Here is a 14,145-nt window from a genome sequence, read left to right on the forward strand (position 1 = left end):
GCTTATGCTGCTTCGGCGATGCTCTTTCGCCTTCTCTTCACTCTATACATGAGCGCTAGCGGACACGGTCCTACTGGTCTCTAGTACTCAACCCTAACAAACTGGCACAATGACTGCATTGACGTCGATGAAGGTTTAAACACTCTTTCCTTCAACATCAAATACTAGTAATTTTATGTGTCTTCTTGAGCGTTAGACAACAGTCTAAAATTTTATAAGTAATTGCGAACGTTAGAAGACAATTTAATGTTTTGTCTCTAAAGTTGGATAATATATGAGCAAACAGTATACTCTAGTCTAACGTGGTATGGAAGGGTAATTTTCGGGTGTTATATTTTCACAACTTTTAATACAGGCTTCAAAATCTAAACGGTGGCATAAAAAATGACATTTGTGTGAATCCCTATAACAAGGAGATAGACATGAAATATTCGTACTTGGCATTAACATATAAACTTTTTCACTATTGTCTTCTAACATTATATATATTCTAAATCTAAATCCTATACAAGAAAGTGACATGCACTATTATAGGCCGACATCTAAGGCATAGTTCGGTAGTCCGTTAATTGTACCCGAATTGGCCGTTATATCTCACTCCTTTACTGGCATTTGTGTTTTTTTGCGCCCAAAGAATAGTGAAGACTGAAAAGCCAATTAAAAGTTTTCTATCTTTTCCTCTTCCATTGTTACAATTCTTGATCCTTCTTTCGTGTTGGATTAGGCTAAGCCTCCCTTGACCTGTAGATTTATTTACTACTTCCCTTTTCCTTTTCGTTTTTTCAGGCAAACTTTTTTCTCAGGTACTTCAATTTTTCACTTTCTTTAATCATCTGTAACATGGGATTTCTTGATGAATAACTTTTCAAGAATCTCCATGTCAAGAATGTTTTAGATACGTTTCTTGAGATAACGATCTTGTTTTCTAAAACAGGGTTCAATGTGTGAAATATTTGATTGGGAAGCCTGGATTTAGTTGTTCTTGAATATCTATCCAATAGAAAGAAGAAAAGCTTTAATGTTTTCTCTCTCATTATATGATTTTCAGTCCAACAGAATGGAGATTCAAGAAACTACTAAAGGCAATTAGTTTAATGCTATCCTAAGAAAGAAAGTACTTTGGACGTAATGTAACCCCAACATATAATCTCTTTTGAGTTTGCAGCTGCATTATTTTTTTGTGTTAGTTACCTAACTACACTTCTCTATAACTTGTATCAGAGTTTACTAGTATTTGTGGCACTGTCACCCATCTTTTTGAATTCTTGTGTTGGTATAAATCATATTTTGTACATCCCGCTTAAATTGATCCGCGAAAATGGTTTGGTAATCAACTTTGTGTTTCAGTGTCAGTCGCATTTTAATAATGATGGAGAAGGGAGATCCTTCACAGAAACTTTATACAAGGATGCGACTTTGGGAATTTCCAGATCAGTATGTTGTTGAGCCTACTGATGGATCCTGCGGTTCGTGCTTGGAAATCAGTCGCGTTGATGGGTCTGTGAAACTAATAGGTTGCTTCTTTTCCTGTTCTTGATTTTCTTCTGCACTTAAAACTATTATTTAAGCTAATGATATTTTATTTCTGGTGTGTTTTCTCTATGTTAGATGAGGTTCCAGAATGCAGTTCGGTTCGTGTTCCGAAAATTCAGAAAATATTTGGTGTTATAGGCATACTAAAGCTTCTGGCTGGTAAGTAATTTTAGGAAGAACTAAAAGATCATGTTTTTTTTATTTATATTTCAATAGCAGGTCGGCTCTCTGACATTCAATAAATCTTACATTATCAAAAAATTTGTCTATTGTACATGTCAAGACTCAAGAGTGTACCGTTTTGTTGATCATTCTCTTGCAGATTTTGTTCCATAAAATAATCACACACAATAAATACGGAGAATATACCATTGTCTTGGTCTTGCTCAATTATGCATTTGATGGTTATCTTACATCTCCAGCTGTAGAGCAAAAGCAGGACTATAAAACTTAAGACAAAAAAGTTTACCAAGTTATTGAAAAACATTTTTTTTTTTTTGGATATTATCTCTATATCAGAGAAGAATGAAAAGACACAACATGGTAGAATGGAGTTGAAAGAGAAATAGTAATTATGCATTTGATGGTATCAATAAAAGCTTGCTCTGATCTAGTGTGTGCCACTCCTGCATTCAGGTTCATATGTACTGGTCATAACAGATCGTGAATGTGTTGGATCTTACTTCGGGCACCCTATCTTTAAAGTTTCATCGATGAAATTTTTTCCTTGCGATCACTCTCTCAAGAATTCTACTGCTGAACAGGTAGGTCCCTGATTTCCAATTTACTTTCCTATCCCTGTTTCTTCCCAATCACATGGTAGTGTTTTCTATTTCTGTTCCTATGACATAGATTTGGCTTTTGACAGAAAAACATGGAAGCTCAGTTTTCTGCACTACTTAATGTTGCAGAGAGGACTCCTGGTCTGTACTTCTCTTATGATGTCAATATAACATTGAGGTGAATTGTCTTCTCAACTTTACACTTTCTATATGTTGAATTTTTTCTTTTTCCTTGTCTTGGGGTATGGTTGGAACTTAACTAGCAGCCTTGCTCTTTATGTCAATTAAGAACTACCTATTGACTTAGTATGGAAAAATTTATTTGGTATCATGGAGGAGATGGTATCCCGAGCTTAACAGCAGTAGCATATACATAAATTTTAAGTCTTCAAAGTCTTCTCCCTGATAGCTGACGCTTATTTGTTTATCCTATGCTTTGAGATGCAGTTATACTTAAAGTTGGATATCTGCTATAGGGCATATTGCTTGTCATGCTGGATGAGTTTTAGAACACTTAACTGTTACTTGAATGTCTTATTTCGGGATCCAATGTGTTATCTCTTCATCAGTTCACGAATGATGAAATTTAGCGATGAGGAGATATTACAGCGCAGGTCTGGTGACCTGTACAGTATTTTCATTTTACTGAATTTCAACAAGGATACCTGTGATACAAGTAAAAGTAAAAGATAAGAATTAATGATGACCTTTGATATGCATTTCTATCTTGTTATATGCTGAGCTGCATCCTATGTTTTAAATTTGAAATGAGAGTATTCCATCAGAGTGTTAGTAGGAGCAAAAAAAAAAAAAAAAAGCAAAGCAAAGTAAAGAAAGTTCTCAGAGCTAAAACCTATTCTTCTGACCACTTCCATTTCAAACTTCAGAAGGAATTAACATATTATCCCACACTTCCTCCACCTTTGAGCCTTGTGACTAACAAATTCTACGCAGCATCAGTCTGTAACTTTACCAATTGTCCTTGTAGAATAAACTCTTAAGAGTTTTTTTTTTTTTTAAATGTTCGGCTAGGCACACAATCCATTTTCTACATAAGTATATATTCTCAATGTATGAAGTTTAGGACTTTAGCCTTTTGTTCTTTTGGAGGGTATTGGTTAGTCTATACCAGGTTACTTGTTTGAACACCTCTATGTTGATCTCATATCATTTAACCCCTGAATTTTTTTTCTCATCATCATTGGACCTATTTAGGGTACCATTTTTGAAGGTGAATTCTTTGAGTTAGGAGTTTTTTAAGTATAAAGTATCATTATTTTCAATTTGGAAGTGTTACTTCTGCAGCCCACAAGGAATTTACTTGACACATTCATATTGCTGATTATCTTTCATCTGATTGTTAAGATATCAAGTGCAGTGCTTAACAGTAAGAAACTTATGGTTCACACTGCAGTGCTCAGCGACTGCATGATTTGGGTGATGAATCCAAGATGCTTCCTCTCTGGAGACAAGTAAGTGTTTTAGATGGCATAGCTCTGATTGCCTATATTCATCTAGTACATGCAGTAGCTTTCTTGCTTTTGTTATATCTTAGTCGGTTGACAAGCAACTGTAATCTCAAAGATTGCTTTAATTTCTGTTACGCAGGCAGACCCTCGATTTGTTTGGAACAACTATATGATGGAACAGCTGATAGATAACAAGGTGAGGTATCTATGTGCTTTGGGTTCGTTTTATTCTCTCATTAGGGTTTTGACTCATTTGTTATGCCTTGCATTTACAGCTTGACCCGTTCTTGCTTCCTGTTGTCCAAGGCAGTATCCTTGCAACTCAGTTAAATACATAGATTTTTCCAAGTAGTATAGCTACTTCAACTCCGGCGTGATGGGAGCTATTATTGTTCTCTTTTGATGTATGCCTTAACATATCTTAAGGTTTTCACAATTTTCAAGCTGCAATTGGAAAAGACATTATTGATGTTACGCTAATTGCAAGGAGGTGCAACAGGAGAGCTGGTATTTCTTGTTTCTTCTTCTTGTTTTTTTTTTCTCTTTAAATCTGCAATTTGACTAAGCATGATCGTAATGGACGATGTCGCAAATAGTGTTATGTGTTTTCTGTAGAACCATCCATTTTCATTAACTTGTATATGAAATGAATGCAAATTAATTAGATTCCATATTGCAACTTGTTACTCAAGTCTTCAGTTTATTTTATTTACTTACTCTTAACCTATTCTCTTGGTTACTTACATTAATGTAGGCACTCGAATGTGGAGAAGAGGGGCTGATTCTGATGGATTTGTTGCAAATTTTGTGGAAAGTGAACAAATTATCCAGTTGAAAGGGTATACAGCATCATTTGTTCAGGTACATTTGTTCAAAGTTTGATTATGACTTGTTTATACAACAACAATTTTGCCGCTCACGAATACCCTTATACATATGCAGATCACTGAGGGGGATACTTAAAATTCTGTTATATTAGAATTTGATGTTGAATTGATATTGTTGTGATAAAATGTCTTAACTAAAAATTCTAGTAACTTTTGTTCTACTTTCTCCGAGTGCAAGTTGTGTGTGTTTCCCTCTCTTTTGGTGATAGAAGAAGGGGTTGATTAGAAGGAATCGAGAATACTAGTTAGGAGAACAGGATGTCATCAGAATAAAGCAATAATTAAATCAATTATCAAGATAGTTTTTGGTGTTCAGACCATTCTAGAAATCCTGCTTATCTGCATTATTTATTTGACATATAAAAGTTATCTCATGAGCTTACTGATAAAAGACAGTTCAATTCTCAATACAGGACCTCTCAGATGCACTGTACATTTTTGGTGTGGCAAAGGAAATAAAGCTTAACTCTCTGCCTGACAATAACACATCTTCCATTTGCTAGGATTTTCATTAGTTATTTCCTACAGGTGTATAGCTGACCCTGTCATGAGGAAATTATTGAATGATCGAACAAGATAAAGTAGCATTTGTACTATGGAAGCAGTAGATAATCTTCGCATAACCAGTTTTTGTTTTTGCGTGCGTGTGTGAATTATCTCTTTAACATTCTCTTTACAGGTTTCCAGTCACCTATTCTTTACATGTTTAATAAGAAATGTAGAAGGGTTTTGTTTTCTGTGTGGTCCAGGATGAGATTCTTTATTTTGGTATGTTTCCTGAGTTTAATTTGACTGGATTCAGAATCTGTGGAGTTGTACAGTGAGGAGCATAAAAGGTTCCTTTGCTGTCCAATATGATAATGACTATCTATATGATCAAAGTTATCTCTGTACGGTAAAGGAAGAATCCTTTGGCTAGCAGTGAAAGTAAAGGTTGGGAAATTATAATCTTAAATGAATGCTTGAGATTTGCTGATATATCACTTATTGGAATGCTTCATACTGTATGTGATAGATCTAAGCAAATATCTTCATTTTCACGTTTGTTGAGGCATTTTGTAATTTCATTAAAGTTATTGCCTTTGTAGGTCAGAGGGTCAATCCCATTACTGTGGAATCAGATTGTTGATTTGACATATAAGCCCAAGTTTGAGATAGTGAGAATTATAGAAGCAGTTGAGTAGCAACCTCTGCCTTTTTAGTTCTTGACTGCTTAACACACTTAATGTGTCCTTCTTAATGTGTCCTTCACTCTTAATGACTTTGTTGTGTAACATTCTGCAGCCTAGAGTTGTTGAGAGACACTACCTGGATCTGAGAAAAAAGTACGGAAATGTTCTATCAATTGATCTCGTCAATAAGGTATAATATTTCAGTTCATTCTTGTTCTCCCAGACTACTCTGTGTGTGTATGTAATGATACCTCGGAGGCAGTCTCATCCTTGATCTTTCAATGTGATATGTATGAAAAACATACTATGTATATTTGCATGGATATATCTAGAAAATTTCATCTGTTCGTCCTTTGACTTTTTTCTCAATACTCTTATCAGCATGGAGGAGAAGGACGCTTAAGTGAAAAGTTCGCAAATGCAATGCAGCATATTGCTGCTGATGATGTGAGGTGGGTTTCTAGGTTTCTTCCTTGTGGTAAATCATTTGAATCTGTAAGTATCACACTCCATTCTTATATCTTATGACCTTTGCAGATACTTGCACTTTGATTTTCACCACATATGTGGACATGTTCATTTTGAGCGTCTTTCCATCCTCTATGATCAAATTGAGGATTTCTTCATAAAAAATAGGTATATCCTTTCCCGAGTGGAGCTACACACACACACACACACACATATTTATACTATCTTGTATACAGTTTCAGTTTTGTTTACCCCCTTATTAGTCGCAAGTAATGTGGGATAACATGACAATATGCTCCTAATCTGAATCTCATCTACCTGGAGAGGAAGATAAGGACCCATTCTGGCCAGTAGCTATTGGGCTAGGTTTGGTGTGTAAATTGTGACGGTATGGTGGGTTAATTATATAGAATTTTAACTGTTATATTTGCTCTTTATTCTTTCTGGAGGACAAATAAACCATGCCGTGCACTTGAATCTACTTGAAGTCATTGTGACAACTTTTACGTTAATACTGAATAAGAAGTACTCTCATAGAAGGAACTATTAGAAACAAATAAGTGATACGAGAATGTGTCATTTCATGTTATACATCTCCAAAGCAAAAGTTATGCCAAACGCCTCTATCGCATGCAGAGGCAGCAGGGAGAGAGCTGTTTTCTTATTTGGTTTGAAAATTGGGGCGAAACTGAAACACTAAAACAAAATAGCAGAACAAGTCAGGAGAGAGAGAGAGAGAGCAGAAAAAAGGGAGCATGTGGATGGCATTGGGCACAACAAGGGAGCCTCTGTGTGGATCAAATATCAATTAAGAGACTCTAAATTTGCATCGATGATAAAGTAATTCTTTGTATTTGGTGTTTTATTAAGCATGGAGGAGTAGAAACATATCCTTTACCAGCTTTGTTTCTTGTTGTATTCAATTGTTGTTTCACCTGACCTTGGTCATTAAATTTGGATTTCTTATATTTATGGTATAGGTACTTTCTATTAAACGAGAAAGGTGAGAAAGTTGAGCTGCAACTTGGAATTTTGAGGACCAACTGCATTGACTGCTTAGACCATACAAATGTAACTCAGGTAAACAAAATTGAAAACTTTTTCTTTAATTGAAACATAAGGATAGCGAAACTAATAAAATGATAAATCCTAATTTTAAACATCTCAACATAACCATTTAAGAGATACATATGAGTAAAATCTCCCCTATCTCTTAGCGTGGCGGCAATCGTAGATTGGGATTTAGATCTTAGTTTGAAGAACAGTTTTTAAAAAAGTTTGCCTTGTTTATCTGGTAAGAACAATACTATCTAGCAGTTTATGTTTGACCTCTGAGAAGCAGCTGCTTTGCTGCTATTAGTACTTGCCTGTTCAGGGAAAATAAGTTAGATGAACTTCAAAGGGATCTGTATCCTCTGTAAATTAAATGTCCTTGAGTTTTCCATAAGGAGATATGGATCAGGGTTTAAGTTATCCAGCCTTGGGACTTGAATCACTAGAGGAGCTTGTACCAACTAAATTAAATGTCCTTGTGTTTTCAACTTCTTGTCACACTTTACAGATGTTGTAATTGTTGATGTTTGTCTGCAGAGTATGCTAGGTCGGAAAATGCTTGAATTCCAACTCAGAAGGCTTGGTACTTTTGATGCTGAAGAAACTATTAGCTCACACCCCAACCTTGACGAAAGCTTCAAATTCTGTGAGAATTTTTTTGATATCTGTGTTAAAGATTCTATGCTGGATAGATATTAAGCTTCTTTACCTAGACCGTTTATTCGTTTACCTTAAAAACTATTTACAGTGTGGGCCAACCATGGGGATGATATAAGCATCCAGTATTCTGGCACTCCTGCTTTAAAGGGAGATTTTGTCAGGTAACAACTTTATTGTTCTGCTCAAGTGGAAAGATGGTATTTATGTGAAGGGTTGAAATGCTTTTCAATATCCACTAACTTAACATTTTGGTAATATCTTCTTGGCAGCATGAGTTATTCTTGTAAGTTAGCTTGTATTTCATATTTCCATATCTGAAAAAATGTATAAATATTTTCATATAAAAAACATAATATTGGAGAGTGCATTAATATAAATACATAGGACCCTGTCGAAGTTCCTAAATCAATGGACGTTAAGAACCATCACTGATGTTGGTACTAATTATTGGGCAATTACATTCATATCAAGAGTAAGAATCTGGAATTGGATCTTTAAATGGTAACTCCATAATTCCATGGATAGTTTATCTCGGATAGTAATGGATATAGCATATACGAATTTAGAGGTTTAGAATTTAAGTAAATCTCTGTTCTGTATATGTCTGTTGTGTGGCAGTATGATAGTAAACCTTTCACCTATCACCTTATTTCCTGATGTCCCAATTTTGAATACCTAGAAACAACTCCCAGGGATGTCTAGACTTCTTTCCGTCCTGCAAATATATCTGTTTTGAGATTAAAAAGCTAACATATGTTTTGCATGATATTTTGGAGAACTAAGCTCCGGGATTTGGCTTTTATATGTGCACCTAGTTTTCTTCAGTACTCTTTAAACCTTGATATTATGACCTCAAGCTTTTCTTTCACTGATCATTGTCCCAACTAAAATCTACATTGTTGTTCGATATGCAGATATGGTCACAGAACAGCCCAGGGGATTCTCGCTGATGGATGTAATGCCCTAACACGATACTACTTGAACAACTTTGTTGACGGTACAAAACAGGTAATGATGCTTCTTACCAGCAATTAGCTGTTAGTCAGGTTTGTACATCACATCAAGTTGGTAGCTTTATTATGTTCTGTCACTGGCAACTTGGTTTCATACTAATCCACCAGCTGAAATTTTGGAAACCATTCTTTAAATAGAACTAAGCTTCACATGTCCAAGCCCATCTGCAATATATTAACTGAACCTAGTATCATGATTACTATCTCAGTTGACACAGGTGATCAGATGCTCTCACTAAGAATGTTCAATTTGTTATGTCTACCAGTATCTAGTTTGGAACTGGCTGCAATAACTTTGAGCTTCTATATTTCAAATTTGGACACTGAATTCTTATTTCCTTCTTTTTACATCATGAAGGATGCAGTTGATTTGTTGCAAGGACACTATATTCTGTCTGTCACTCGAGATATGAAACAGTCATCCCAAAAAGGAGGCATGGAGACTAAAGCCGTGAGTCTTATAACTTATTCTACTGTAATAAAGCTTAACATTCTCCTATTCATCAGATTCCCATGATTAGACCATATTGACTTTGGTAGTGTCCTATCAAGGGTTCTATAAAGTAGTTTAGTTGAAGTTCATTTTTCCTGTTCTTAACTATCCTCCTCTTTTTACGCGGTTTAAAGCCTGGTACAGGAACAAAACATGGGTTTACTTGAAATTATCTCTAAATTTAGTAAAAGAAAGTTATATAGATCTAAAAAGAGAAAAAGAATGATAGAATGATATTTTATTGTTGCAATGCTGCAGAGAAGGCCATCCCACATATGCTTCTGTTATTGCTAATCAGTAAAAGCACCATCAGCTTCAAATACATGTCAAAGAATTTAGTTTCATTTTAAGTTGGACACTCAGAAAACAGTGTTTAAGCATTATGTCTCAACCAATGGCCCACAAGTACAATGAGTTGCATCCTTCCCAATTTTTCCCACCAAGCCAGTTGTGACCTCGGCCACCAACAGAAATTAGATAGAAATGCAACTTCTTTGAGCACTATCAGCTAGAATTTACCAGTATTTGGACAGCACGGATATGCACCAATACTCTTAATTGCATCTGCAAATTTGTTTTGACTTGAGACCAAAGTGTTCACCGACCACTGTTTAATCCATTGATTATTGACCCATCAGTCTTATTCTTTTTTGTAACTTCAAAGGATTGACAAGCTTATCTTTTTACCAATACATTGTTAGTGACTTTGGTCCAAAGCATATGTGTGAGGTCTTTATTTAAGCCACAAATAAGAGTGTGTTCCTTATTGGCTTAATCGTTCTGTGCCCCATTCAATCAAAGTAGATTTAGGCCAATAATATTGATCATACAGCAGTGATAGCTATAGAAAGAAAGAAGGAAGCCTGTGCTCATCTGCTTATCAGAGACCTGCATGAATTTTATCCCTTAGAGCTCTAAACCTATGCTTTCTCATTCGATCTTTATCCAATTAGCTAATTGATGAAATTTTCTGCTTCCTGAGCTGGTTTTACTGTTTTACATCGTGGTATCTACTCCCCAACTATTTTGTCTGACCACCCTTAACCGGGGTCTACACGATGTTCTTTTTATTTCTTTGTATCTCATTTTTTTTTTCCTTTTTCATGAATATTGTCTCAAGCGTGCAGTATTAACTTTCAGATTTGTCTGTTATAATTAAGGTCTACACTTGCCTAACAAATATCTTATGATTACAGTCATTTCCTCTGGCATTGGCGCTGATATTGACGGGGTTATTCTTTGCTATGTTGTCGCTAAGGAAAGGTGAGCTGGCATAATTTGAATGTTTTTCTTATTGTGCTCTACGATATTATCTTTGAAGTTCTATTCAAAAATCCAAATCCTTTAATTCCTTTATTTTAAACAAACAAAAAGGAATAAGGTAATAATGGGCTAATAATTCTTCGATCATATTTTAATATTGAGGTAAGTTGTCTTTAATTTAACTTCAACATAACAAGGATTGAAGAAGAACTGAGCTGCACCACGAGTATGTTGCAGTATATCAGCAATAATATACTGCCCTCTAATTTACATTGCCCTGATCCTTTCTGTCAAAAATCTATGAGCGTATGTTAATTCTTGTGGATGGCAAACCTAGCCTTTCCTCTTTGTTTATTATGATATGACACAGCCTGTTTCATGATCTTTATTTCTCTTGATGCTCTTTAACCTTACATGTGTACCATGTTTTATACTTCCCTGTCTATAGTTCGACATGATCTACGGAGTCTGCTATATGCAATGGTTTGGGCAAGCATAAGTTTGGGCATAGCTGCTTTTGTGAGAGCCAATGGTCGAATGTTCTGTAATAGGCCTAGCCTGCACCAATCAAGGCGTTGATTCTGAGTTCCGAATGTTTGATAGTTGCTATGTTGCTAAAATTGCCAGATATTTGATATGCTTTGTAAAAATTTGGTTATTGCGCTCTTTTCATGTCTTTTGACAACTTTCTTTTTGATCATCCATTTGAAAGGTCCTATTACATGATTATCTGTATATTGAAAACGAATTTAATGATTGATATTTATAGAAATTGAATCTCCACTTCGACATGATATGGTAACCCTTTACTATTACTCTCTAACTTGTCTGAACTCCTTTCATTTGTCCTTTATGATCCTTTCTCCTTGATGCATACCTCACGTCCCAAAGGAGGGCAAGAGCTGATGGTTGCAGCTAGTTCAGGAAATATTATGTCATGTAGCCATCCTACAAGAAGTACTTTTTTTTTTCTTACTTATTTTACGAGGATGGTGTTTGGGCCAGTTTTCCTGCACTTCGACTACTCTATTGGGTACTTGCTCTACCTCCCATGAAATAGGCACCAGGTAAATTTACCCACCAATGCTTAGGTAGATGAGAAATAATCGCCAAACATTTTTGTCTTTGTTGGGATCTGAATCCTAGTCTGCCATGGTTTTCGCTCACTTCATTGATCATTAGACCACACCTTTGTGCGCCCACACGATGTGTATTCAAGGAAATATTGTTTCTACTAAGTGAGGTAATATAATTTGGTGAATTGGATTTACTAGAAATTAAAAATATAATTTGATGAATTAGATTTACTAGAAATTAAATCACAACATTGTGGCATCCAGATGAGTTATTTTTAGGGTAAACACACTATTGTGGCATCCAGATCAGGTATTTTTAGGATAAACACAACATTGTGGCATCCAGATGAAGTATTTTTAGGGTAAACACTTGCTTGGCCTGCTTCATCTATTCCTAATTCTTCAAAATTATTACTAAACATGTGGTTTTAAAAGGCAGGAACATAACAAGTGAGAAGTAATAACAGGCTTCTGAGATAAACAGCAGAAAACTTATAGTTGCAAAAAAGTAGAATTCTAGACTTAAATCCATTAAATGGAATGACTTGGAATGGCATAGGGAGGCCAATAGAGGTGAAACTGGATCTTATAAGTAACAGTCATCCCAGCCAGATCCACCGGAGAAGATGTCACGTAACCTTGAACGAACAGAAAATCACCAGTGCCTCCAACAACAGGATGGTTAGATGGCTTTGTATTGTGTGTGCCTCCCACAACTGATATTGAGCCTTTGTAATGCTTCATTTTCAAAGTGATTTTAGCAATAGAGATGCTCTGCAGTCCATCCAATGAGGATGTTATCGATGTTCCTTCAGCTATCCCTACTATCTTTGAGTTTGAATTGGCTTTTAGAGTTAGAGGATCTTGGAAGACATATACGGTGCCAAAAGGGGTTGCGGTTTGGCTAATGGCCGCTCCTGCAACACCTTTCACTATACCATATGCTGTTTTATTTATGGTTTCCTGTTGAAAGAGAGTAAAATGGATAGATTTGAGTTCATTGTGGTGGTGGTGCTGGTGATGGTGGTGGTGATGGTGGTGATTAGTTGAGCTAGCCTCACTAGTCAAGAGGACGAAAAGAAGTAGATAAGGCAGAAAAGAAGAGTAGCATACAGAGAGAGCCATTGTAATCTAACAAAGAAATATGGTTCTAATGGAGGCTTTAAATAGGATATGTGACAAAGAATGCAAGGTTATTTTCTTTATGAATCTTACAACAACTCTTTCTTTTTTATAATAGTAATGTTCATACCAGTTTGTGTGCACTTGGACTATTCCATTCGGTACCTGTGACCTTCAACCAACGTAAGTATCAGGTAACTCTGTTCACTAAGATTTAAACAATAGGAAAAGATTACCTATCTTTTTATGTTTGCTAGAATTTGAATCTTGATTTCTCATAATTTTCACTTCATGACCGCTAGGTGACACCTTTAAATTTAAGTCTTGCTAGAGCTTTTGGCCATGGAAATAATGTGTCCTCCTGCCTTCACTTTAGTTGAAGTTTCAAAGTCTCCAAGCAAGACGACTGAGATGGACAGAGTTTCATAGAATTTTCGTGAGTGGTAACTTTTAGGTGTAACGTCATTATCATGAAGAAAATGAAGTCAACAGGCAACAGTTTGTTCCACCTTGCCTATCATGGTACCTGATGATTGGATCATTAGTCATTGTCGAGACAATGCTGGCACGGAAGGACCTAATACTTGGTCAATATGAAGAAGAGAAAAAATTTATTAATAAAAATACTCACTACACCAATCATATTTTGCTCAAATTCCATCAGATACTGAACTTCCTTCTGGCTTCTTTTGGAATAATCAATGCTGAATGCATATATTGTCATTGACGCCCAATTTAGAACCAGAAGTGGATTCAGGAATTGAATTTTGTGGGTTCTGAATTTTAGGACGACGATCTAAGTGTTAATAACTAGGTTAAATTTAATTTTGTAAATATTTAATTAATTTCTTGACACATATATACATGATTTGGGGCAAAACTAATCGGTTATATCGAACCCATATCCTAAAGATTACCTCCGCAATCAGAACCAGCTTGTAACTCTTTTTTTTTTTTTTTGTGCGGATTGCCCTTCAAAAGCCCTGGTCTTTAATTTTTGTCCCTCAAATTGGTGGTCTTTAATTTTTGCCCTTTACCTAATACCCTAAGGTTTTGGGTTTGAATCCCAACTCAGTAACAAAAAAAAAAAAAAAAAGAAGGAAAAAGAAATTTCGCAAGGCAGAGGTTTGGATTCGCAGGAGAAAAGTTCAAAT

At 35.6% G+C, this 14,145-nt stretch overlaps 2 protein-coding genes across 2 annotated transcripts; one reads left to right on the forward strand and one right to left on the reverse strand.

The window, feature by feature from the left end:
- The first annotated feature begins 506 nt into the window (after positions 1 to 506).
- LOC132623112 (phosphoinositide phosphatase SAC6-like) lies at positions 507 to 11,873 on the forward strand. Its single transcript, XM_060337821.1, has 21 exons — positions 507 to 803; positions 1,348 to 1,514; positions 1,609 to 1,692; positions 2,170 to 2,297; positions 2,402 to 2,493; positions 3,730 to 3,787; positions 3,924 to 3,980; positions 4,060 to 4,093; positions 4,211 to 4,291; positions 4,539 to 4,645; positions 5,760 to 5,846; positions 5,956 to 6,033; positions 6,225 to 6,295; positions 6,381 to 6,479; positions 7,292 to 7,391; positions 7,902 to 8,010; positions 8,113 to 8,185; positions 8,939 to 9,032; positions 9,396 to 9,488; positions 10,727 to 10,793; positions 11,242 to 11,873. The coding sequence occupies exons 2-21, from the start codon at positions 1,367 to 1,369 to the stop codon at positions 11,370 to 11,372; spliced, it is 1,791 nt and encodes a 596-aa protein (XP_060193804.1). The 5' UTR covers positions 507 to 803; positions 1,348 to 1,366; the 3' UTR covers positions 11,373 to 11,873.
- Positions 11,874 to 12,059: 186 nt separating this feature from the next.
- On the reverse strand, positions 12,060 to 13,347 carry LOC132623114 (dirigent protein 19-like). The gene has a single exon (XM_060337822.1). The coding sequence runs from the start codon at positions 12,992 to 12,994 to the stop codon at positions 12,401 to 12,403; it is 594 nt and encodes a 197-aa protein (XP_060193805.1). The 5' UTR covers positions 12,995 to 13,347; the 3' UTR covers positions 12,060 to 12,400.
- Positions 13,348 to 14,145: the final 798 nt, after the last annotated feature.

The sequence above is a fragment of the Lycium barbarum genome, chromosome 12, assembly GCF_019175385.1.
Source record: "Lycium barbarum isolate Lr01 chromosome 12, ASM1917538v2, whole genome shotgun sequence".
NCBI classification, from domain to species: Eukaryota; Viridiplantae; Streptophyta; class Magnoliopsida; order Solanales; family Solanaceae; genus Lycium; species Lycium barbarum.